Genomic DNA, 25,865 nt, shown 5'->3' with positions numbered 1-25,865 from the left:
ACAAGAAGGTATAAATAACTATAAATTTATTAGTAAAGCAAAACCATTTGACAATCACACAGGAGAGCTGGACGTGTTAATACAATATATATACACACACGCACTGGATACAGTCTTAACACACGGAAAGCAGTGTTAAAGGCACTGCAAGCCACACCGAAGCCTCATCGCTCACGAGTACAATCTCACACAGCCCTGCCAATTCACAGGCACGGAGTCACAACCATAGGTTATGCGGATCCACCTATAACCTCACCCCATCAGAGACTGTGGGTGGGCCAACAAGCCCTCTGCTCCACTGCACCGAAGAACTGCCCCTGAAAAGAAATCAGATCCATGGATCACATAAAACTTTACGGACAAGCACCTGGAGTTAGGGGTTAGAAATCCACCTTGGGGTTCTGGCAAACGGATTCGCTCTCAGAGGTCTAGGGATGTTGGGAAGCTCAGTTCCTGGATGTCTGTAATGTGCTTTCAGATGGCCAGCAGGGAACGTGCCATAGGAGAACAAAGCGGATCCCAAATCACAAGAGACGCTCAAGTTGCCAGAACCCAAGACGGAGTGGTAGCCCAAAATTCATACTTGCCTGTCCTTATTGCATCTCTATGGGATGTCTGCATATACAGGAACAAAAATCTTCCTGCGAGTTAACTCAGCGTGTCACAGCTTGATCAAGAATAGTTAACATTCAAGGTTAAGGTTTTTGCATCATTAGTTAACACCCAGTTACCAGCTGCAGTCCTGGGTTGACTGCAATGCCCGAAGGGAATAAAAAAGTGCTCTTCTCCTCCCCAAAAACATCTCGCAGGCAAGTTATTCCAGCGGAGAGCCAGGAGACTGTGCCAACCCATTGTCATACGCCGCTTTTGTCCTCATCCATCCTCCAGTTTTTCCCTTTATTGTTCACTTTCATCAGCACCAACTCTTCCAGAAGCCACACGGCAACCCAACGCTGAGCACACACCTTAGCACCCAGCTCTAAGAGGGACACCCTTGCTCCGCATCATGCCCCTACGCAATCACTGAATATGGGACCAAGATCAGACAACTGTACCCAGGGCACAGGTACAAGTAGATTGTACCCATCATGGTGAAGCCAGGATATCCTTCCACCTTGAGAGCTACAGCATGACAGCCCCACCGGCAGTAGTAGGAAGAACCATTTAAGGAGAGATTGAAGTTTTTTAAATTCCATCTTCACAGTGTCAGTACGCATCATGATACACCGCTACCTGACCATTTCTACCCCATGAACCCTTTAGGGCCCTCCACTAAGTTACTACCAAGATTTGCCGTGACAGTGTCAATGGACATAATTTATTGGAGAAACTGCAACTCCTCAGGCTATGTCTACACTACCGCGGTAAACTGATCTAAGTTGCACAACTCCAGCTATGTGAATAATGTAGCTGGTGTCGACGTAGCTTAGGTTGACTTACCGCCCTGGGTCAATGGGAGACACTCTCCCGTTGACTTACCTTACTCCTCTCGTTCCTGGTGGAGTACCGGGATCGATCGGAGACCGCTCTGCCGTCGATTTAGTGGGACTTCGCTAAACCCATTAAATCAACCCCGGTGCATCCATCGCCGGAGCATTGAGCCCACGGTAGGGTAGACATAGCCTCAGGCTGGCGCCTGTTTTACAGCTATGCTGACCAGTCTCCTCTTAGCTCCACCACCTCAGTTTCCTACACAGGAGCATTGGGACACACTTTCCCCATACTTTGTTGCCAGCACCCCCGCATGCAAAGCTGAATTGACATGACCAGGATGGAACTGACCCTAAAAGAGAATGAGGAACAGTGCTGCGTAAATCCTTTCCTAACTTTGGCTGTGCCACTCAGGGCAATGGCTCTGTAGACCGCAATTGAGTTAGTTGCTCAAATCCCACTGGAATTCAATGGAACTGGGCACCTTCCCCATCAGGTTCCTTTAAAATCCCCACCATTAGAGGTCTTCAAGTAAATGAGAACTACCACTGGTCTCCGAAAGGTATTTATTTTAAAGAAATCCATAGTAGAAAAATAATCAAAATGGCAAAAGGGAAAAAGGTACCATCCTTTACAAGGAGCAAAGCCAACATACGAGGTGCAAAGCAACCCCGAGGTGGTTATAAAAGGATAATCCCCAAAGACGGCTGAACAGCACACAAGAGACATGGGGAGGGAGAAAACAAAGATGTCAAGGCCTCCTGTGGCTATGCTGAAAGAAGGGAAACAGGAAAAGGGCGGAGGACAGAAAGAGACGGGTAAGAAGGAATCTCTCCTTCCTGGAGGCAAATACACAGCTACGAAGAACTGAACACATTGTCTGCAAGCCAGTCACCCGGCTGCAGAGGTATAATGTAGGCACCCCCCACCATCCCACCTTTCTATGAGTTTCCAAAAGTTCCGTCTTTTCATTCCTATTCTTCTGATCTTCTAGAGAAACAGCCACACGCAAGACATACCCCCATCTAGCCAACAACATCTTACAGCTATTGAGCTATTGCGCCTGGCTTCCCGCGCTCAGGGAAGCTAAACTCGTTGGTGAACAATATTTTATCAAGGCTGAGTTACAGCTGGCCGGGACTGTTAGGTACTATGAGCAGACGCAGGAGTCTGTTTTGCAACCAGGGTGTGGGGCTACAGATACCCCAGCCGTGTCTCTCTATAAACGTCAGAACGGAAGAGAAAGGAAGTGCAACACAGATACAGAGTTTAACACGTTTTACCCCATAGAGGCTTTGGCCACATTTGCTCTTTGGTTTGAAAGTAAAATGTCAACTGAAAACAGTCAATAGCTGATGAGCCCTTCCGCCCTGTAGGATGGTGTCATCATAACCCACTTTGGAAAGGCAGCCATTGTATCGGCTTCCTGAGCCCCCCAGAAGCAGAACCAGGGGGGTTCTCTTACAAGATTATGTTCCACTATTTCTACCACTTACTCCAGTTTAAAAAACAAACAAACAAACAACCTGACTCTGAAAGGCACAGCAATGTAAACCAACCCTCTTCTCCCCAACCTAAACATCTTTAGGGGAACCGCTTGTAGTTAAACAATTTTCTTTACCTAATAAAAATCCAGGGCTATAGCATCAGTTCTACCACGTAACTTGTCCCCACCCTGCCCTCGTCCCAGGAGATCAAGGTACGGCCACATACACCTGACTAGTAATCTGCTCCTGCAACACATGCTGTCATCAGCTGTTAGGACAACCAGCTTTAAGTGGAACTGGACTGCACTGTTACCAAACAGAACACGCCAACGGTAGTCCTGAAGCCACACACAGAATCACAGAAGTGTAGGGCTGGAAGGGACCTCAAGAGGTCATCTTATCCAGCCCCCCGGGCAGAGGCAGGAGCAAGTAAACCTAGGCCATACCGGAGAGGTATTTGTCCAACCTGTTCTTAAAAACTCCTACAACCTCCCTTGGAAGCCTATTCCAGAGCTTAATTTCCCTTATAGTTAGGAAGTTTTTCCTAATAGCTAACCTAAATCTCCCTTGCTGCAGATCAAGCCCATTACTTCTTGTCCTACCTGCAGCGGACACAGAGAACAACTGGTCACCATCCTCTTTATAGCAGCCCTTAACATATTTGAAGACTCAAATCCCTCCTCAGTCCTTCAAGACTAAACATGCTCAGTTTGTTTAACCTTTCTTCATACGTCAGGTTTTCTGAACAGTTTATCATTTTTGTTGCTCTCCCCCAGGACTCTCTCCAATTTGTCCACGTCTTTCCTAAAGTGTGGTGCCCAGACCTGGACAGAGTGCTCCAGCTGGGGCCTAACCGTTGCCGAGTAGAACGGGGATAGTTACCTCCTGTGTCTTACACATGAGACTCCTGTTAGTGTACCCCAGAATGAAATCAGCCTTTTTTGCAGCTGCATCACACTGTTGACTCATTCAATGCGTGATGTGCTATAACCCCCAGATCCTTTCCTACAGTACTGTCACCTCTCCCATTTACCAACTATTAGGGCTCCTGGGATGCATCTGCCCTATCTCGGAGAGCTGAGTAATAGCCCTGGGTGTGACTAGACCTGAGAAATGCATGCCTCTAGCTTGCAAGGTTGCAGCTATGAACTGCATTTCCACAGACAGATTGGACATAGATTCAAGAGATCTTGGGCCTGGTTCTATTACACTAAGACCCTTTTATGGTGCTCTGGCAGCATGAAGGTGCCTTAAAGTGGGTGGAAATGAGTAGCCCCCTTGCAAAGGGCCTCCCCAGCCACTACTGAACAAGTCTAACATTCCTGTAACACTGGCATCAGGGGCAGGCCTCTGATGCGTATTACCAGCTATTTACTTCACAAACGAAGAGTCTCTGGCAACTACAGTCATACATCAGCATCCTCCATCCCTTAAATGTGTAAATAAGCATTCCCTTCTCAGAAAAGGGCCAGATCTCGCAACTACGCAATACAAGCCATCCTCTCCATCCCCTTCCAGTTCATCACCAATCATCCCTGCTTTGGGGACTAGCTTAGAAATAACTCACACAGCAGGAAAGACAGAACTGCTGTCTTCTGCCACTGCTGAGTTCAGCTGCCCACTCCAGCACTGAGCAGCCAGGGTACCAGCTACACGCTGGGCTGCCTAGCTCCCTGCTCCCGCCCTGAACAGTTCAGCAGCTCATAGATTTCCTGGCTGGAGCAAGACAGCTAAACACAGCATGACAGAGCACCAGAGCCAGCGGGGAATGCAACGAGGGTTAGCCTGGGTTCACATACTTCTAAATTGGCTACAAAAACCAGGGAGAGGTACTGAGCTGAGAACAGATCCTTCGCATCCAGAGCTAGCTGGTGCTCTGAAGCGGATGGGACAGAGACCAGAGTGGGCGGAGAGGAAGAGGGGAAACTATCTCGTTAATAAAAGTAATACTGCCGAGATGCAACAGGAGTGGAGCCTTTATATCGGAAAATAATTTATCTCCCTACTTGAAAGGGGTTAGGAGACTGTAGATGCCACCTATACATTCATATCCGCCTCTACAGCACCACTCGTATCTCTTGTGGAGGGTGTGGTATTTGCCACCCACAATAAATCTATTGTTTGCTGTTTAACTACAGTAGAACCTCATTCATCCACTTTTGGTCTCTCCACAGCCAAGTTTAATACAGTAGCTGGCAGAGCACTAAGAATCATAGAATCTCAGGGTTGGAAGGGACCTCAGGTCATCTAGTCCCACCCCCTGCTCAAAGCAGGGCCAATCCCCAATTTTTGCCTCAGATCCCTAAATGGCCCCCTCAAGGACTGAACTCACAACCCTGTGTTTAGCAAGCCAATGCTCAAACCCCTGAGCTCTCCCTCCCCATAAGAGCAAGGTCTGCTCCCCTATCTCAGTGGTGCAGTTTACTGCAGAACATTTACCTGTAGGTTCTGAACTATCAATGCTTCTGGCTGTCAAAACAAAACGAGGGAGGACACTGGGAGCCATTCTTGATTTTTAATTTTAAGTGGGTTTATCATCTTATGAGCCAATCCACCAGCGTTGGTGGTTCCCAATGGATGTCCCAAAGGCATTAGTGCAAAACGCTCTGCAGCTGGAACAAAAATAGTCTCTATAGCCAAGTGTATTGCATGTCGAACAATTTGGTTCTTTAGTTCTCTCCCCACATCCTGAATTTCCATTTCCATTAGCAATGTCCCCTCCAATGCCACCTTTCCCTGACTCCCCCAATCTGACCCACTTATAAAGACAACCTGAACAAGATTAGCTTTTCTTGTTTGTGTTTCAGTTTTACTCCTGTAGTTAAGGATACACTGAACTCTATATATTAACATCAAAAACCAGCTACCTAGAACTGAATCTCTCTTTTTAAAGATCCAAAATGACATCGAATTAAACTATACAGGATTTCTTTTAATGAATATTAACAAACTGCTTTAAAAAAAAAAAGCAAAATGGAAAATAAACGCAGACAGAAAACTTGGTAGAAGTCGGTTCTACATCTCTGAGGCAGTGTGAAATACGAAGAGCACTGAGTCACTCCTCCTGAGGTGCCAGAGGTTCATTTAAACGCCTTAAAGCTGCTTGTGAGGAAAACTCGGGACCTGTTCCTTCAATTGTTCCAGCCCCCTGTGGAAATAAGCTCTGGTCCTCTTTACGGTGCTGGAAGTGGACACGGAGTGGGGGATCCTTTGAGAGAAAACAGGTATGACTTAACCTTTTACAGGGTTAATGTGGGTTTCTGTCACCCACAATGGAACTGCTTTTGTGGCCCTATCCATTTGGGCAGCATGCAGGTAGTCTGACCACCACTGCTCTCACTAGTTACAACCAGTGTGCCCCAAATTCAAACACTAGCCAGCCAAGCTGGTGGCAAGGAAAGGATTTTGGGTAATGCAGCAGGCACTCTGGCCTAGGAAGTGCCAAACTTTAGTTGAAGAACCCTTGGTCGTGAGAAGCCAACAATATTCTGTAAATGACAGCTTTTGGGGCTGGATCAGCCCAGTCAATGGGAAAACAGAGGATGGTGACTTTTTTTTTTTAAAATGGTTCCTGGCTGCAATATAAAGATGCAATTCCCATGAAGGATACAGGTGGGATAAGGGGCCAACAAGAGGGGCCCACAGGCACTCCCAGAAAGGAAAACGTTCATCCCTGACCCTCTGCTAACCTGCCCTTCCCAAGAAGCCAATTACACAGGAGAGAATGAATTCTCCCCTACTCATTGTCTGATCGGAATAAAAAGGTCATGCCCCAAAAGATCACAATTTAATGCCACAGAATTTGGGAGGTTCAATTACAATCCCAAATTCTCAAACTCATTTCTAAACAAACTTCTCTTTTGCTGATTTTTTTTCAAGTTGTATTTTAAGAGTAGTGTTTTCCCTATCCCGTAGTGTTTTACTGCTGATCCCACTCAGAGACCTCTTGCTTTCAGCACAGAGGCCCCCGAGGCTGGGATTGTATGCCCCTCCAAGTGCATCACTGAGTAGCACTATGAGAGAAGGGCTTGCTTTGGCAGCAGTTTTAAGTCTTAATAGCAGAGCTATGCCTCAAGACAGCTGAACTCTTAGGAAATTCAGAGACTCTCTCCAGGTGAGCAGCTTGCAAACTTAAGGTTCTCAGCCTGCAAACTTAAGGTTCTCAGCCAATTATAGAACCAGGAGTACTGGAGATCTAGAGGATTGACCTAGCCAACTTCTCCAAATACCGTCCAGCACTCATGTAACCCTTAGACTGCATCAGAGTTACTGGGGGTCAGGTGAGAGGGAAAGGAACCTTTGCAGACTTCTACAGCCAGCAAAGACTGGAAAAGCAGCAATGGACTTAGTACATTAGGAGCACAGCAGTCCTGTTGCTGTTCCCTCCTGCTCACTCTAGTGAGAGGAATGTCTGGGGAGCTCCAAGGGCCATTTGGTCAACCAGTGCTACTGGCTCAAAACTGCCTTTAAGCAACTTAACTGTATTTGGACTAACAAGCACGAAGGCTCCCACAGCGGAAGCCTGCTGTTTCACTGCCTGGGGGAGAAAGTCGTGCCTGGGTCTGGCTTGTTCCTGAGCCTCTATGAAGACCAGGGACAGTCAGCCGGCTCTCTCAGGGAAACTCGTTACTAGGTGGTGTGTGTAAAGGGCTACAGTCCCCGGGGGCGGCTGAGCGGAGACCTGCAAACTCACGTCCCTTTGAACCGCAGGTGCAGTGTGAACTACAATCCAGAAAAGGACAAGCGGGTACGGGATTTGCTTTCACTATTTCCTCCCCTTCTCCTCCACTCCTCTGGGTTCTTCACATACTGTCCAGCAGATCAGTAAGACACTAATACAGGTGGGAGAGAACAAAGAGGCCAGAGCACCGTCAGCCAGGCCAGCAGCCCATCCCCCACTGCCCCACCTGGGTACGGGTATCGATCCTGTATGCTCAGGGAAGGGACGCGGGCGGGCGAGGAGGTCTGCATGCCCCCCCCGGAGCCTGCCGAGGAGGCTCACGGCAAGCAGGCCGCCACCTGGTAGGCCCCCTCCGCGGTGTGCTGGACGCTGTGCTCCTGCAGCGAGCCCAAGTCCAGGAACCGCTCCCCGCACCACATGCACTTGTACTGCTGCTCCCGGGCGTGCACGCCGTGGTGCTTGTTGAGGTGCTCGCGCTGCTTGAAGGCCTTCTCGCACGACGGGCACTTGTACGGCTTCTCGCCCGTGTGCACTCGCCGGTGCCGCTGCAGGTCCGAGGCGTACCTGAACCGCTTCTCGCAGTCGGGGCACTTGAGGGGCTTCTCGCGCACCGGGTCGCAGCGGTGCTGCACGAACTCCGAGGAGGAGAAGCAGCGTCTCTCGCACAGCGTGCACTTGAGCGGCTTCTCGGCGCAGTGCGACAGCTGGTGCTTCTGGAGGGCAGAGGCCCTCTTGTAGGACTTGCTGCACACGGCGCACTTGAAAGGCCGCTCGGCGTTCTGCACGCATTTGTGCCGCAGCAGCTCCGCGGACTGGCTGAAGCCCTTCTGGCACACGTTGCACTTGAACAGGTTCTCTATGCCGTGCACGCGCTGGTGATAGAGCAGGTGCGAGGGCTGCACGAAGCCCTTCTCGCACAGGCTGCACCGGAAGGGCTCCTCCGCCTTGTGGGTGCGGCGGTGGCGCATGAGGGCGTACTGCTGCTTGAAGCTCATCTGGCAGAGGTCGCACTTGAAGGGGCGCTCCTCGCTGTGCGTCCGCTCGTGCTGCCGCAGGTCGGAGGGGCGCTTGAACGCCTTGTGGCACTCGCCGCAGCGGAAGGGGCGCTCCCCGCTGGGCGTGCACGGGTGGTGCAGCAGCTCCGAGGACTCCTTGAAGTGCAGCTCGCAGACGCTGCACTTGAAGAGGTGCTCGCCCGAGTGAGCGTACATGTGGCGCACCAGGTGCGAGCGGTGCTTGAAGGTCTTCTCGCACACCGTGCACTTGTACGGCCGCTCCGAGCTGTGGGTCCGCTTGTGGTGCACCAGGTGCGAGGACTGACTGAAGCTCTTGTCGCACAGGGTGCACTTGTAAGGTTTCTCTCCGGTGTGGATGCGCTCGTGCCGCGAGAGCTCGGACAGGTGTTTGAAGGTCTTCTGGCAAATGGAGCAGCTGTAGGGCTTCTCCAGCGAGTCGAGGGCCTGGGAGGGCTCCGCCTCGGGCGGCTTGTAGGTCTTCTCACAGATGGAGCACTTCACGGCGCTGCCGTTGTGGACGTTGTGGTGCTGCGCCAGGGAGGTCAGCAGGGAGAAGCCCATCTTGCAGACCCCACACACGAAGGGCTTCTGCTCCACCTGGATGCACTGGTGCTCAAGCAGATCAGTGGCCTGGTGGAAGATCTTCAGACACTGAGTGCACTGGAAGGAGCGGTCGTGCCCTGGCAGGCACTGGTGTTCATGGGGGTTGGACAGGTGAGTAAGGTCGTGGCCGCACACACCGCATTTGTGGGATGGCTCCCCAGCCTGGATCGGAGGGTGCTGGTGATGCTGCGGATTGGGGTCTGGTTGGAGCAGGATGCCGTAGACAGCGCAACCCAGAGGGTTCTCAGCAGTGCTCGAAGGGATCGAGTGCTCTGGGAGTGCTGCTGTCCCGGCGTGATGTTGTGGCTGCTGCTGCTGCTGCCAGCTTTCTGACATGCTTGGGGGGAAAAAATGGGGTTTTAGCAGACACAGCTTCAGCTTTTCGGTCGAGGGGAGCAATTCAGAAGATTCTGATTCCCAGCAGCTGGTCCTCAACTGGGGGTGGGGAATCCAGCCCACGCTCTAGATCTCAGCATCAAATGAAAAGCACTCCCTTTCGCAAGTTTTTTGGGTAAACCAAATGGAAACCAGAAGCAAAAAAAAAGCGTCTTGAAGACAACAGGAGGCCTTTGTCCGTGTTGACCCAATGCACTCACGTTGGCAAAGGTGAGGAACACGCTCCAAGGAACAATTCTGCAAGGAAAGAAGACAGCTCACATCAGTTCCCACAGGTAAGCAAGACAACTGTGTGTTCAACCCTTTAACCCACGGATCAGACTAAAAATAATCTGTTATACCTATTCTATCCAAGCCACACTTACGCAGAAAAGGGGGAAAACTAACTGAACCAGGAGGAACACATACAGTCTAGGCCAAGTTTACCTAGGACCAGAAGGGACCAAGTCCTGCCCTGACAGCCACGCTCCCATTAGACAGACTTTGTCCTAAGGACTAGCAGCCTTGTTTTTTGGCTCCCTGCATTTTCAATCAAGTGTGATGGCCCAGAAAGGGAGGCATGTGTACATGTGGCTGTTTCAATTTACAGAGAGTCTGGGGATTCTTTTGTCCCCATTTGGGGCTCAGATTGAGACTATCTAATGACCTGTCACCATCTCTTTCCTAAATTCTCAGCAGAGAAAACTATGTAGTCAACTGGATTAATTTAATCAACATTTCAATTTCAAATCCCCATGCATTCACTTGTTATGAAACCATTGGCTAGAGATAGCAAAAGTGGATTGCTCGCCAAAAGACAAGCCCAACCTTTCTAATTATTTCATGTAAACCTCACTCAAGAAGACATACAGACCCTACTCTGACTAAAAATACTGCCCTCCACAAACCCATATGAAAAAATCACTGCATAGGAGCGTGACAGGATCCGCTGGGGTTCAACACACCTACTAAAACCAAAATGTTGTCTCACTGTTGTGCAGTCCAAGGGGGTAGATATACACTGCTGTATGCTAAGAGCCAATCAAGTTTTACGCTGAGATATAACATCATAAGCAGAGTCCACTCTGATCCAGTTAGGACTGGTTGAGTACCAAAGGCTCACTGGGGGAAACAGTCTCTGATATTTCAGGATTTACTTCCAATCCCCAACTTTGTTAGTGTACCTGACACCACAGCTGTAGAAATGAAACAGCCTCACTAAAGAGGGGATTCAAGTGAATAAGATATCTTCTTATTTTGAGACTCGGAAGAACAAGAGGGCTCCAGAGAAACAACTACCCTGCTTACGATGCTTACTACCCCCACACGACATTAACCCGTGAGACTAGAGCAAAGGCCTACTTACAGACAGATCACAGTACCCAAAAAAGTGTTTGTAGCCATATAGGTCTTTTAGTGAACGTGGCCAGAGTACATAATGTGATTGGTTGGTTACAGAGACTGCCAAACTGCTGAAGGGAGGATCACTGGAGCCTACAAACTTGTGCATAATTTACTCATTGCCCCCAATGAAAGGTATTACATTTTCTGCCTCACAAAGACGACTCAACCAGAATTGTAACCCTTCCCGACGCATAACATGGGACTAAGAAAATTTACCTGCTAGTAAGAAGACTAAATCTATTACAGATACAAGAGAAAGATAGTGAGGTAACAGCGAGACCCAGGAGCAGGCCAATCCCCTGGCAAGAATTCCAACACCTCTTGGGAAGAAGGAGGGTACCGATATTCCTACTGGACCACTATCCCAGGCCCTGCTCAAAAGCTCCATCTTTCATATTAGTTTCCCATTAACAGGCGACTTTGGATTCAGCAGAAACTGATGGCTTAGTCTCCCACTCATTGCTGCAACTGTCTCAAACATCAGTGGCAAGTGGCAAAAAAACCAACCCAAAACTTCAGCTAGCCCATGGCATTCAGCTCAGATTGAGCGGCACTATTTTGGTACTCAATAGGATGCTGCACTAACCAATTTGCCTTTACAACATTATGTTTAATGGTGCACTATTCAGAGAAGCCACCAAACTCCTTAGGGCTGGCAGCTTCACTGGGATCTCCCTTTCCAATCCCGCACATTCCACCCTATCCCCAGCTTTAATTTAGAACTATTTGAACTAAAAGAATATCTGCAGTTACACTAGCTGGAATAAGACTTTAAAAATAGATAATCTCATGTTTCAGGGCATAAGCCAACCACTAACTGTCCAGGAAGAAGAAGAAAAACTTCCCTTGTGGGCAGGTTTAATCTATAGTTAGTTGTTATGCAGTCCGATAGATAAGCAGAGACCGCACTCTGGACTATGGCCTGATGCAGTATGGAAACGGCTAGGTAATACCCAAACAAACAAAGCCCTTAGGAAATACCAACCTGGGTATATTGATATAAACAAACAAGTTAATGCAGATGTTCAGTCTGGCTCATCCCTTGGTGGGACACAGAAAATGACGACACTTTAATACAGGGGTGGCCAACTTGCGGCTCCGGAGCCAGATGCGGCTCTTCAGAAGTTAATATGCGGCTCCTTGTATAGGCACCGACTCTCTGGCTGGAGCTACAGGCGCCAACTTCCCAATGCGCCGGGGCGTGCTCACTGCTCAACCCCAGGCTCTGCCCCCACTCCACCCCTTCCTGCCCCCTCCCCTGAGCCTGCCATGCCCTTGCTCTCCCACCCCCCAGAGCCTCCTGCATGCCATGAAACCATTGATCAGCGGGGCTGCCGATGGGTGGAAGGTGCTGAAAGCTGGGTGGCGGGACGAGGGGGGGGACACAACTGATATGGGTTTGCTGACATATTACTGTGGCTCTTTGGCAACGTCCATTGGTAAATTCTGGCTCCCTCTCAGGCTCAGGTTGGCCACCCCTGCTTTAATAAGAGCGTCAGAATGAAAGAGGTACTCTCAAGTTGGAGAAGAGGCTGGCAATGTAGCCATCTCAAACACAATCTGGCCCTTCTGCACAATAATTTGCACCTTCTGCGCATCATTTCTCTTGCCTTTTTGTTATGAACCTATTTGTGTTCTGATCCCCACCTCTCCATTTCAGGCCCAGCTTCACTTCCCGATCAGCCTCCAGGTCACAATCACAGCACCAAGTCCAACTAACTAATACATCACAAAGAGAAGAGTAACTCCAGAGTGCAGGCCAGCAGCGGAGGCTACATGCAAGAGAGTAGGGCTCAGAATCCAACCCACATAGATTCACAGCAGCAAGGGGCATAGAGGAAATCACAGCACAGGCCTGTGCCTTAATTAAATGGTCTGTTCCCGCAGGTTTACTCCAGCACAAGTGTTCCTCTGAGTTTCCTGGCGTTTGTCATCTGCAGCCTACCCTTAATGTTAATATGCTTAATAAATATGTTTAACAATTCCCCAGGAGAAGATACAGCTAGATCTTCAGACGAAACCAAGCACCCTCAGCTGCTACTTGTTCCTCAAAGACATCTTTACCTTTTTACCCTACAGTCTGGTAAGCTACCCCACACTCAGCCCTCTATTCAGCTTTCACCCTGGTGGGATCAAGGGAAACCCAGTGCTGACTAGAACAAACTACACCGTTATGTTACGGAGAACTCACAAGATAGTTAAAATATGTAAAGAGAAGCAGGAAACGCTACAAATACCCCACTGAAAGTCCTCTTTGTAATGAGCGTAGAGACATGACAGAAAATAAAGCCTCCCTCTCCGTGCCATTCATATTACACCCCCTGTCCAACCAGACCTTAAGGTGAGACATCCAAACCACGAAAGTTTAACTTACAGATCAAAAAAAGAACGTGTTTCCTTTACTTGGAAGTAAAAACCCTCCTCTTTCCAGACCGTGTCCTACGTGTGAAGCTGGGGACATTTCCAGCTGGGAGGAACAAAAAATGCAGGGGAAGAGGAAGGGAGAGACATGAGACAAATCTGGGAGTAGAGCTGGGGAGGAGGGAGGAAATAAACAAAAACAGACCTAATTAAATAACTAGACTCTGTCTCAAGGAGAAACCGCTCCCGGGGTGGGAGGAGGAGGAGCGGTAGGGCGCCCCCGGGGACAGGCTGGCCCCGAAGAAGCGGGTCGCGGAACCCCACAGCCCCCAACGCTGGCTGGGGTCGGGAGGGCCGGGGACACCCCCAGGATTTGGGACACGGCCCCCTGGAGAGGGGAGCGGCGGGGATCCCCCAGCGACAGCGCAGGGAGCGGGGCAGGGGAAGCCCCGCCGGGGAAGAGGGGGACCCACCGGGCTACGGGCAGCCCCACCGTGCCGGGGACCCTCCAGCACTCGAGGCGCGGAAGCCCCAGGTCCGGGGGGGGGGAGCCCCCGGCAGTGGGGGCGGGAGCCGCCGGCCCCGGCGCTCCCGGCTCCCCGCTCACCTGCAGGCCGGGCCCGGCGGGGGTGGGGCGGCCTGTGTCAGCCCGGCTCGGTCCCGGGGGCCGCGGCCTGCGGGCTCCTCCCGATCCCCGAGCTGGCGTAGCGGCCGCGGCCGGCGGCGCAACCCGGAGAACGGGGGCCGAGGCGGAGGAGGAGGCGGAGGCCAGGCGGGCAGCCGGCGGCTCGGCGCTGGGGGGGGGGGGGTCCCGCTGCCGGGTGGGGCCCGCTCGACTCTGGGCGGCGGCTGCGAGCCCCGGGATGGAGGGAGTCGGAGGAGGCGGGGCCGAGGGAGGGACCGGGGATGGGGGGGGGGGGTGCGCCCTGCCGGACCGCGGGGGGAACTGCGCGCCCACACTGCCCCCTGCCGGGCCGCGACGAGAACTTCTGGGGGCCGCTTACCCCGGGCACCGAGGGGCGGGGGGGGGGGGAACTGATGCCCCCGGGCAGGCTGGGGGGGGGCTGCCCGACATGGACGGGGCAGGGGACATTCTGGGGAGGTCTTGGCCGCGACAAAGACCCCCCGACCCTGACTGCAGGGGCCCAGAGGGGGGTGCGGTGATCCGAGCCCCAGGCCATCGGTCTGAGACGGCCCCTCCCCGCACCCCCTGTAAACGGGGCGCCGGAGGCTGGCCCCCGCTGTCCCGTAAAGCTCGCAGGTCACTCATGATCCTCCCCACGCCGGTGCCCGCTCGCTGCTGCACGCGTCCGGCTGCGGGGTCAGCCTGGATTCCTTGCTCCCGGCACCAGTGCGGGGCTCCCGCGGGAGGGAGGGAGGGAAGGGGGGGGATGGTGCCACGGGCGAGCTGCCCTCGGGGTACCCGGGAAAGAGCCTCCATCCCGGGAGCTGCCCGTGCGCAGCACCCCGCCCCGGGCGCATCAGACAGCAGCAGCCCGGGGTGAGCGGGCGGGCGGACGAGACCAGGGCGGGGGGGAATGGAAGTTAATTCCTTCGCTCGCTGAACAAGGCGGCAGAGAGGACCCGGTTCCTGCTCCCAGCCCCGTGACGGCTTCCGCGCCCAGGCCCAAGCCTCTTGCCCCCCGCATGCTCCGCTGGGTCAGGGGAAAGCCCGGGTCCACCCACCGGGGATGCAGAGTCCTTCTCTACACGCTGCGGCCTGGGAGCCGCCCCTCCGCTGCCCCTAGGAAGCGCAGCCCCGGTCCTCCAGCCACCCCGCCGGCTCCCTGGCCCCTCCAGCCTCTCGCCAGGTCGGGCCCCCCCCCCCGCTGGCTTCTCGCCCCCTCCGTGGACTCGCTCCGGCTTCCTGCTCCACCTCCCCGGCTCCACGCGAGAGCCTCCCCCCGGCGGCCGGGCGCCCCCGCTGCGGCCTCCCTGCGGCCCCGGGAGGGGCTCGCTCGCCCCAGCCAGGCGGGGCCCCGAGCGCCGGGGGACGCGACACGCTGCCGCACGGAGGCGCCGCGGCGGGGCGGGAGGGAGGGAGGCGGCGGCGATCCGGCCCCCATGAGCGGGGCGGCGCTGGTGGGCTACAGCAGCAGCAGCGGCGGCTCGGAGGATGAGTCCGGCGGCTCCCCGCGAGCTGCGGCGGGGGGCGGCTCGGCGCGGGGGGCGGCGACCCACGGAGCCGGCCCCGCCCAGACCAGGTGGGTTTGGGGCCGGGGGGGGGCCGCCTGGCGGGGGGGGCCGGCCGCAGCTGCTCGCGTCCCCCCCGCTCGGCCTGTTGCTTCGCACGGAAGTTTGGAGTGGGAGGAAAAGAGGGATCGGATGGGGCTCGGCCCTGGCCTGGCCCGCTGCGTCCTCTGGGCCCGACACAGCTCTGCCCGTGGCCCTCAGCCCAGACCTCCTGGTGTTACTCCTGGAGCCCCCGCTCAGGCTTGTCTACACGGGGTCATAGCCCGAAAGAGCTGATGCTTAATAGCCCAGTCCAGGCCCCCTGAAATCAGGAAGTGCTGCAGGTCTGGACAGAGCACTGGCAGATCTAGGGGCTTGTCTACATGGGGAACTATTGTGAAATAAACTAGAGTTTGAATTTTAAAGTGCAATAGCTATTATCTCCCCCTGCAGACACAATTATTCTGCACTAAGAGCACCTTTGGCCCGTTTAGTTTAACCCACTTTGGAAGATCTGCTCGCTCCCCTCAGTCCTGGCCTGCAGTACCTCCTAATCTAGGCCTGGACTCCCCCTTAACGCAAACACACCCTCACCCAGACCTGTAATGAATGCCCTTTGCTATTTTATTGCTGGATCTCTGCTCGGTGGCCTGCTCTGGTTGTGCTGAATTGTGTAGTGGCTTTTCACTGTCGGTGAGTCGGTTTGACAGGCCGATGTTCAGGGCAGCAGAGTGTTCAGGGACTACAAGATGTAGGCCTGATCGCAGGGCCGGGAGTTGTCACTTTCCAGTTTGTCAGTGGCAGCCAAAGCTTGGTCGCTGGTGCGTGGTGTTGCATTTGATAACTGAAGTGTTCTCCCGAATTTAAGTGTTTGAAATACAGCATCATGAAAGTGTCTTCGGGAAAAGCGTGAGTGCAAAGCCGGTTTGGGGAGGAAATAAGAATTGATTGGGGGGTATATTGCCTCTTCCCTTCCCTTTTCCAGGCCTGCAACTGGGCTGTCTGGGATTATCTGTCCTCTGCAAAACCACAAATAATATTGGCAATGGGTAGAGCAGGAGGTGACCTATTGGGCTTCTGAATGCAGTTGGGCTTTAGGTTTCATAAGGGGAGGATGGGAAGAGGGTTAAAACTGGTAGCACTGATTGCACAGGACCGGGCCAGCCACAGGAACCTAGGGCTAACAGATGGAGGCCCTTGCGTTGAGAGGGGGAACCCTTCCTGGCTCCAGAACTGTATAGAAGCTCTCCTTGCTGGCTGACTTTGGAGGAGTCTAGAACACGTCTGTGCAAATGAGGAAGGATAAGCCGTTGTCCATGGCACAACTAGCCGAGGACACTTGCCTCTCTCTGGGAGTGGGCCATGCATGTTAATTTCCTCTTCTCCTCTCTCCTCCCCTCAACTCTCCTGCAGCATGCCGATTCCTCGCCTCCCTCTGCCGGACAGTGTCTTAAACATGTTCAGAGACCAGGAAGAGGAGGTCACGGATGACAGCTCCAAGCACGGCGGACGAGTGCGCAACTTCCCCCATGAGCGGGGCAACTGGGCGACTTATGTCTACCTGCCCTGTAGGTAACTTCAGCCCTGTCCCCTCTGTTTCCCGGTATGGGGACAGTGAATGCTGGAGCAGGGGAAGAAGTGGGAGTGCTGGGGAGAGGAGCACTCTGTTCCAGTGTGGGGCTGGTGTTGGCAGGAACAGATGAGGGACAGAGACCCCTGGGAGCATAGGCGCCGACTTCATGGGTGCTCCAGGGCTGGAGCACTTACTGGGAAAAATTAGTGGGTGCTCTGCACACACCGGCAGCCAAGCTCCACGCCCCACCCTGCCCCACCTCACCTCACCTCCGCCTCCTCCCCTGAGCACGCCACGTCACCGCTCCTCTGCCTACCTCCTAGCACTTGCCGCCACCAAACAGCTGTAGCAAGCTCTGGGAGGGAGGGGAAGGAGCGGGAACGTGGCGCACTCGGAGAGGAGGTGGGGCCAGGGCGGGCATTTGGGGAAGGAGTCGGAATAGAGGCAGGGAGGGGGCGGAGTTGGGGCAGGGACTTTGGGGAAGGGGTTGGAATGGGGGTGGGAGGGGGCGGGGCAAAGGTGGAGTCGGGGTGGGGGCAGGGGGGGGGTCAAGCACGCACCGGTGGCAGTAAAAGTGGGCACCTATGCCTGGCAGTGGAGTCCTCCATGTGGAATAAGCAGGAAGAACTCGAAATGCTAGGAAATAAACACAACTATGACCTAGTTGGCATCACAGAGACTTGGTGGGATAATACGCATGACTGGAATATTGGTATAGAAGGATACAGCTTGCTCAGGAAGGACAGGCAGGGAAAAAAGGGAGGAGGTGTTGCATTATGTATTAAAAATGTACACACTTGGACTGAGGTTGAGATAGAAATAAGACACAGACTTGTTGAAAGTCTCTGGGTAAGGATAAAAGGGGTAAAAAACAAGGGTGATGTCATGGTAGGGGTCTACTACAGACCACCTAACCAGGAAGAAGAGATGGGTGAGGCTTTTTTTAAACAACTCACAAAATCATCCAAATCACAGAACGTGGTGGTGATGGGGGACTTCAACTACTCAGACATCTGTTAGGAAAATAACCCAGCAGGGCACAGATTATCCAACAAGTTCTTGGAACGTATTGGAGACAATTTTTTATTTCAGAAGGTGGAGACAGCTACTGGGGGGAGGCTGTTCTAGATTTGATTTTGACAAATAGGGAGGAACTGGTTGAGAATTTGAAAGTGGAAGGCAGCTTGAGTGAAAGTGATCATGAAATGGTAGAGTTCCTGATTCTAAGGAATGGTAGGAGGGAAAACAACACAATAAAGACAATGGATTTCAAGAAGGCAGACTTTAGCAAACTCAGGGAATTGGTAGGTAAGATCCTCTGGGAAGCAAGTCTAAGGAGAAAAACAATTGAAGACACTTGGCAGTTTTTCAAAGAGACATTATTAAGGGCACAAGAGCAAACTATCCCACTACATAGGAAAGACGGGAAGTCTGGCCAGAGACCTCCCTGGCTTAACCAGGAGATCGTCAATGATCTAAAACTCAAAAAAGAGCCCTACAAAAAGTGGAAACTCGGTCAAATTACAAAGGATGAATATAAACAAATAACACAAGTATGTAGGGACAAAATTAGAAAATGCAAGGCACAAAACGAGATCAAACTAGCTAGGGACATAAAAAGAAACAAGAAAACATTCTGCAAATACATTAGAAGCAAGACGAAGACCAAGGACAGAGTAGGGCCGTTACTCAATGAGGGGGGAAAGACAATAATAGAAAATGTTGAAATGGCAGAGGTGGTTACTGACTTCTTTGTTTCGGTTTTCACCAAGACGGTTGGTGGCGATTGGACGTCTAACATAGTGAATGCCAGTGAAAATGAGGTAGGATCAGAGTCTAAAATAAGGAAAGAACAAGTCAAAAATTACTTAGACAAGTTAGATGTCTTCAAATCACCAGGCCCTGATGAAATGCATCCTAGAGTACCCAAGGAGCTGACTGAGGAGATATCTGAACCATTAGCAATTATCTTTGCAAAGTCATGGAAGACAGAAGACATTCCAGAAGACTGGAAAAGGTCAAATATAGTGCCCACCTATAAAAAAGGAAATAAGGACAACCCGGGGAATTACAGACCAGTCAGCTTAACTTCTATACCTGGAAAGATAATGGAGCAAATAATTAATTAAGCAATCAATTTGAAAATACCTAGAAGATAATAAGGTGATAAATAACAGTCAGCATGGATTTGTCAAGAACAAATCATGTCAATCCACCCTGATAGCTTTCTTTGATGGGGGGAAGCAATAGATGTGGTATATCTTGACTTTAGTAAGGCTTCTGATACTGTCTCCCATGACCTTCTCATAAACAAACTAGGGAAATACAACCTAGCCGGAGCTATGGGGGAGGGTCAGGCTCTAATCCCGCTACTCTTTTCCCTGGCAGGTGAAATCCAGGAGGAATTGCTGGAGCTGCGGGAGCTCCTCGTTTCCCACGCCCGCAGGTACACGGTGTCGCTCACTGCCATGGAGGAATTCCACGTCAGCCTCTCCCAGAGCGTGGTGCTGCGGTACCACTGGATAAACCCCTTGGTCCAGTCCCTCAAGGAACACGTAGCCTCCTTCTACAGGTAGGAGCAGCAGAACCCTGGAGGCGCACTCCCCGTGCGTCCCTCTCTCCTCGAGTCACTCCAGCCATTCCTAACCTCTCAGCCTGCTCTGACTCTGGGACTCCTAGCGATTCCCCCTGATGGGCTGTGGATCCCGGTTAATCCAGTGTCTGCTCTCGAGACCCCTGCCCCATTGAAATCAACGGGAGTTTTTGCTTGGACTTGAATGGGTGCAGAATCTGGCACCAGATTAGTCTGGCGAGCAGGCCAGTGGCCCAGGGGGCTCTGGGGTGAGGAGCAGTGACAGGGTTGCATTGTCTTGTAAATTTCTTACCAAAGGTCTCTCCTGAGTTCAGTGCTTACAGCTGGCTTGGAGACCCCCCCGGACACAGCCTCATGCTGTTTTGATGGCTAGGCTTGAGAAGTGCACAGCAGAGTGGAACCGAAGGGGGAGTAATGCCTGATCCAACCCCCAGGGAGCTTCAGTTTGGATGGATTCACCCTTGCTAGAAACAGGCCTTTGCCCATGTGCTTGGCCAGCAAGAGGGAAGCCCGGCTGCAGCAGCTTAATGGCGGGGCACTTTGCATCTCCTCCTTTGTTTCTTTTCCTAGTTGAATTGCTGCTTTCCCCTATTTCAGGTTCTTCTGTACGGCCAGCCAGGTTAAGGTGTATACCAACCAGCGCAAAACCAGGTGCGTGAGTAGCAGAGCACGCTGTCCTTTTCGAGAGCACTGGGGAGTAGGGGAAAGCTGGCACTAGGAGGGGTGGATGGGGCGTGGTTCATGCTGTGTGCAGACCCCTTGATCAGCGCTAAGCAGCTTGGTAGCTGTGTGGGATCCTATCCATTTGTCCCAAAACCCTGCTGCTGTCGGTTTTCATAGCCGTCCTCCCAGTTCCCCCCATCACTTCCAGGCTGGCAGCCCAAAATATATTGATAAATACAGTTATCTGACTGGGTCGGTTCATGGCAGCTCATTGAGCTGGTACCTTTGCCTGGTGGTTTCACCTTGCACAGCAGAACCGCAGCTCTCATTCAAAAAAATAATGCAAGTCTCTAGCCCTTTCAGCTGCAAAGGTGACTTCAGTGCAACCAGTCCAGTGACATCTGCCTGAGTCTGCAGACAGCCTGAAACAATAGCCCTGACAGAAGAAAGAGCTGTCCCAGTCATCTCAGTTGTGTGTTAACTCTGAAGCCTAACTACGGTGATTTAAAATGTTGAGATTGTTAACTGTTTCATTGCTGAACAAAACACATGAAAAAGGAGGACCATCAAACTAGGAAAAGTTGCTGACTCCACTGTGAGTGCTGGCTTGTGTTGGTGTCATGAACGGGTGGATCTTGGATAGCCGGTGGAGTTTAGGAGAGCTCCGCTACTTTTTTCCCCTCAGTCTGACATATGACCCCAGGAAAGGATGGGGACTTGGTTGCCCTTAGCAACCTGCCCAAATTCATAGGGGACTCCAAGGTAGGGTAGTAACACGGCTCTTCCAGTGCGACAAAAGTTTGCTCGGAGGATCTTCCTGCACTCCATCTTTCTCCCTGTCGGTGCTCAGGACCTTTGTGGGCTTGGAGGTCTCGTGTGGGCATTCTCAGTTGCTGGAGCTGGTCTCGGAGGTGGATAAAGTTATGGAGGAGTTTGATCTCCCAACGTTCTACAAGGTAATGGTTTGTCTCTTGTCTTCTCCCTCTTCTCTGCCAGTCCAAAACCTCAAAGGGAGGCCAGAGCTCTTAGCTGCCTCCCTGGCTTTAATATAGAGGCGGTGGGAACAAGGTCATAAGGGGCTTGAACTTCAGATGCAGCAAATAAAAGGGAGTGGGAAAACATATCACAGCGTGAACTCGCCTCCTGCTTCTGTCCTCTCTCCACTTCTGCCCCTTCCAAGGGGGATCCTGGTTTGTCTGCTCCCATGTCACTCATTTATCCTGCTTTCCCACTGGTGGCCATGCTGGTCATTAATTACTGCCTGCAATAGCACCAAGCGCTCAGGCTCTGTGCAGGGCATTTCCTGGCAGTCAGTGGCTGACTGGATCAAGGGCCTGAGGTCACTCACTGACAGTAATGCGTGGAGGTCGGTATTGCCAAATGAGAATGGGGCTAGCACAAGCCTTTCACTTCAAGATCACATCCCACCCGGGACTGTAGTGACTTTTATTCATTACCGTCCAATGGCCCTTCTGTGAAATGCGTTTCCCGGGTCCGAGCCCCATTCCCAGGGGACAGGGGGACATGTCACAGAAACCACCACCAAAACTGGCACCTTGTTGGCAGGAGAATGGCCTAGGGTTGTATGGGCCATGGAGGGTCCTGCCCCGGTCATCTTTGAGCCACACTGGCAGGTCACTATGCAGGAAGCTGGCGCTGATGCTGCCCGTTCTGTGGACAGTCTCCTGAGCTGCCAATCCAGCATCTTTCTCTGTGCCTAAATTCACTTACAGGGTTTGGGGGTTTTATTAAATAAACTCTGATCTCTGAGTCTATGGGCTGAGTTGTGTGCTTGCTTCTGGCTCAGAGGTATCAAGCAACTTCTCAGATCTGTATCTGTGTAGGAGGTGTTTTTCCACACATTATGAATACATCTTGCAAAGCTGAGAGACGCTAGGCAGGGAAAGCCAGCCTTTGCTATTGATACCAGAGGTAGGCGGACTGGGAGCCAGGATTCATGGTATCTAATCCCCTCCCTGACACTGACTCGCATTGGGTCCCTATCTGTAAAGTAGAGATGATGATGCTTACCTATCTCACGGTGGATTGTGGGGCTTCACACATGTAAAGCGCTCTGAGATCCTGGGTGGTGGGACCCAGCAGGGCTGAGTTACACCCGCTCTCTGACTTTGCAGCCACCTTGCCCTGAGCTGCTGTTCCATCGCTCTGTCTGAGCTTCTGTATCTCTCTGTACAGAACCCATCATTCCATATCAGCCTGGCCTGGTGTGTCGGGGACCTGACTGACAAGCTGGAAGGGCAGTGCCTCCAGGAGCTTCAGGTAACGCCCCATCCAGCTGTCTACTGAGATTGGGGGGGGAGGGGGGAAAAAGTAACACACCAGCCAGGTGTCTCCGGAGATGAGGAGGGATTCAGGTAACTTCCCAGCCACATATCTTCAGCTGGGAGCCTTCAGGTGACTGAATTGTAAACCGTAGAGAGATGAGGGAAGAAAACTTTTTAGGTGGGAGTTTGAGTTTGATTCCGCTTCTCTAAGGTGGTTTCCTTATGAGCTGCCTGGGAAGCCTGAAGACCTCCAGCTGCTACCTCTTCATAAGGAGAGCCATGGTCTGTGTGCTGTGAGTGACTGACTTGATCCGCGGCAGCCCCCTGAGCTCACACACAGTGACGCTTCCCTTATGGGCCCTGGGTATGTTTTCCAGGAGATTGTGGATGGGTTTGAGGACTCCACGTTCCTGCTGCGATTCCAGTGGGATCAGATCCGCTGCAGATCTGGGAACAAGTTCTTCTCCTTCCCTTTGAGGTAGGAGACGGAAAGCCACGCACTCCAGCAGCTCCAACGCCTCCGCTAACTGTTGGACAGTTTGGAGTTTCACATGTATGCCGAGTTGCTGTTCTCAGCTCATCAGCCTAGGGAGGTTTGTAGCCTCAAGCCAGGCTGCTTTTGTTTGAAGCCGCTGGCCCTAGATGTGTGTATATGTGAGGCTGTTAGGTTATTGTGCTTTGTAGACTGCCATCAACATAGGCAGTTCTAGGCTACCTGTGGTTGCCAGATGTGCTGATGTTTTAAGCTGTAGTTGCCTTCTAGTGCAGAGGTGAGGGAGGTTGCTAAGGGGGGAGTGTTACACAGCTGGAAATTGCACTGCATTGCTAAGGGGATCTAGAGCATAGTTACTGTCCTGAGCTCTGAGTCCTTAGCTATTAACTGCAAGATCCAGGTGTGCAGAGTTAGGTCCTTCTCTCTGCTTACAGCTGCCTGGGGACAAGTCCCCTTATGAGGCTCCTCCTCCCCGATGCCTTTATTGCCACGCTGGAGAAATTGAGCATCAAATCCTCAGTCCTTGCAAGTCCAGGTGGGATTAAATCTGGCAAAGCGGAGGAAGGCCCTTGACTTTCAGGGCTAAGCAGCCTAACTCTAGTTTGGGACTAGTGGAAAGTGTTCAGTTTAAACGGATCCACAGAGAGACTTTGTGGAGGAGAAGAGCAGCAGGGCCCTGATTTTTAAGAGAATTTTAAAAGGCACAGGGCAGGTTTTTATCTTAAATAGGAGGCTTGTCATACTGCCACAGGCCCAAAAGAGGGCAGTGTTGGTTTTCCCAAGTGAACTGGCTAGCAATAAGGGTATTTGGCAGCCCTCTGATCATACCCAAGTTCAGAATTACCTGCTGTTGTTTAGCTTAATTTGGGCAAGCCAAGAACATCAGTCTCCAGGGCGGGGCGCACCTTGCACCACGACTAACTCCACTTTCAAATGAATCAAGCCAACTGGGTCCTGTAATGACAGCCCTGGACTGTGAACTGAACTTCAGCCCCTGAAGAGATCCTGTGCAGACTTACTTTCCTGCCCTTGACAGGTGCTTTGGCCTCTCAGGCATTCTGGAGAGGGCAGGCAAGTGCTGCCCGGTATCCATCGTTCCATAGTTGTCTTCCAGAAGAACCTGAGGCTTTTGTTTCGTTTCAAACCCTGGATTCTAGTTGCCACAAAGTTGTTTTCCTGGTATATTCTGGACCTGTAGGGCCTGATTCTCAGAAGTGCTCCCCTTGACTTCAAAGGAAATTGTGGGTATTGAGTGCTTCTGAGAATCAGCCCCTCCGTGGCCCTTCCCTCCAGTGAGATAGTAGGGGGGGGGGGTGTCACAGGCCAACGTGGCTTCGAAAGAGACCAATGTCACAGGGGATTCATTGCCATTTAAAATCGTGTTAAGAAGTCCTTTATGTTTATCAGCTTCTTATCTGCAATATTTGCTTTAAAACATTCTTAATGGTTTCCCTGGATGGGTTTGTAGAGGCCAGGAGATGAAATTCACTGTTTAAAATTTTGTATTAAATATATACATAAATAAAACCTTCTATTTCTGCCTCTGGTCCCTGTGTCTGTGTTTTCATACAGACTGAAGTCTAACTGTTCTAGCATGTATTCATTTTCTTCGCAGCCGGTAATCTGACTGTCTTGAGAGCTCAGTTCTGTCAAAGGTTACTTCAGGCTATGCAGCCTTGCACTGAGTTAATTCTGTATGGTCCATGGAGTTCAAGGGTGAGATCTTGAGATCAATGGAAATTTTGATTCTAGTGGGGCCAGGATTTCACCCCAAGTGCGCAGTTATACCAGCAGCCTTTAGCAGAAAACACTTCAACTCTCTTTCCTCCCTGAAAAATAATCCAGGTATCAGGATCCACCAGCTGTTCCCAAACAGTGATGTCTTGAGAAATCACGCTCTGTCACTGTTTGTCATTATTAGGAACACTGCCCCACCACTCCCCCCGTACACAATGTAGTAATAATTTTTAAAAGCCTTGGTGAAGTGAGGTCTTTGTTCCACCCTTATGATGGTGTGTTTGTGTGGCCATGCCGGATGGGATGTGGTGGCATCGACCCATGCTCACAGTGTGGCTTTCTGCCCATGCGAATGTGGCTTGCCCAGGGTGCTGCACGATTGCTGTTGTTAACAGGCTCCCCTGAGGAGGGCAGCACCCTACCGTTGTGGGGGAGATACTTTGTACATCTCTGTGGCCTGCCGTTGGAGGATCTCAATGTGCTTTACAAACAACAATAGTCTAAAACAAACCCCCCTCTCCACTCTCACGGGTGAGTATCCCTAGCCACAATCCTACACATGGGGACTGAGGCTGGATGGAGTCACTTGCCCAATGTCTCCCAGTGAGTCAGTTGGAGAGCTGGGAATTCTGTCCAAATCATGTCCCCCTCTCCTGAGTTTTAACTTCATGGCCTTTTTCCCCCCTCATCCATTTGGCCCTCTTTGTAACCCGTTAGCCACAGGGGGTAAAATTCTCTGTCTCATTTGCAAAGTGTCTCAGACACTTAGCAGCCCAAGACCCAGTGACTTTCAGGGAGATGAAGGCTCGGCAGCCACTTCTGAACAATGTACCCCATCCGCTTTACTCATGGTTTGTCCCCACTAGCAATGGGTTAATGTTCAGTGGGTAACCATGAAAGCCCCCGGTCAGAGTCCAAAGCCAGCACATAGTGCCTTCATGTTGCAGTGTAGGCAGGATTCCCTAACTGTGCCTCTGTAAATGGATCTCCT

The 25,865-nt window shown here is 51.9% G+C and overlaps 2 protein-coding genes across 11 annotated transcripts; one reads left to right on the top strand and one right to left on the bottom strand.

Moving 5' to 3' along the window:
• Positions 1–9: 9 nt before the first annotated feature.
• On the bottom strand, positions 10–15,144 carry ZNF319 (zinc finger protein 319). Of its 6 annotated transcripts, none has more exons than XM_075118307.1 (3): positions 15,045–15,139; positions 13,372–13,464; positions 10–9,851 (listed from the first exon to the last, which is right to left on the bottom strand). In XM_075118307.1, exon 3 carries the CDS (start codon positions 9,552–9,554, stop codon positions 7,917–7,919), a length of 1,638 nt encoding a protein of 545 aa, XP_074974408.1. In that variant the 5' UTR covers positions 9,555–9,851; positions 13,372–13,464; positions 15,045–15,139; the 3' UTR covers positions 10–7,916. The 6 variants fall into 6 exon arrangements, with proteins under 6 accessions (XP_074974408.1, XP_074974406.1, XP_074974407.1 ...); XM_075118305.1 differs by lacking the exon at positions 15,045–15,139 and adding an exon at positions 13,966–14,105 and having other exon boundaries at positions 13,372–13,529; XM_075118306.1 differs by lacking the exon at positions 15,045–15,139 and adding an exon at positions 13,966–14,105.
• Positions 13,588–24,684, top strand: USB1 (U6 snRNA biogenesis phosphodiesterase 1). Of its 5 annotated transcripts, none has more exons than XM_048870724.2 (7): positions 13,588–13,627; positions 16,944–17,098; positions 19,492–19,675; positions 20,294–20,347; positions 21,210–21,315; positions 22,556–22,639; positions 23,022–24,684. In XM_048870724.2, the coding sequence occupies exons 2-7, from the start codon at positions 16,945–16,947 to the stop codon at positions 23,124–23,126; spliced, it is 687 nt and encodes a 228-aa protein (XP_048726681.2). In that variant the 5' UTR covers positions 13,588–13,627; position 16,944; the 3' UTR covers positions 23,127–24,684. The 5 variants fall into 5 exon arrangements, with proteins under 5 accessions (XP_048726681.2, XP_048726682.2, XP_048726677.2 ...); XM_048870725.2 differs by lacking the exon at positions 13,588–13,627 and adding an exon at positions 14,749–14,859; XM_048870720.2 differs by lacking the exon at positions 13,588–13,627 and adding an exon at positions 14,897–15,169.
• The last annotated feature ends 1,181 nt before the right edge of the window (positions 24,685–25,865 follow it).

The sequence above is a fragment of the Caretta caretta genome, chromosome 12, assembly GCF_965140235.1.
Source record: "Caretta caretta isolate rCarCar2 chromosome 12, rCarCar1.hap1, whole genome shotgun sequence".
Classification (NCBI taxonomy): Eukaryota; Metazoa; Chordata; order Testudines; family Cheloniidae; genus Caretta; species Caretta caretta.
Note: the sequence above shows the minus strand (reverse complement) of the source record. Positions and strands in the feature narration are given on the sequence as shown.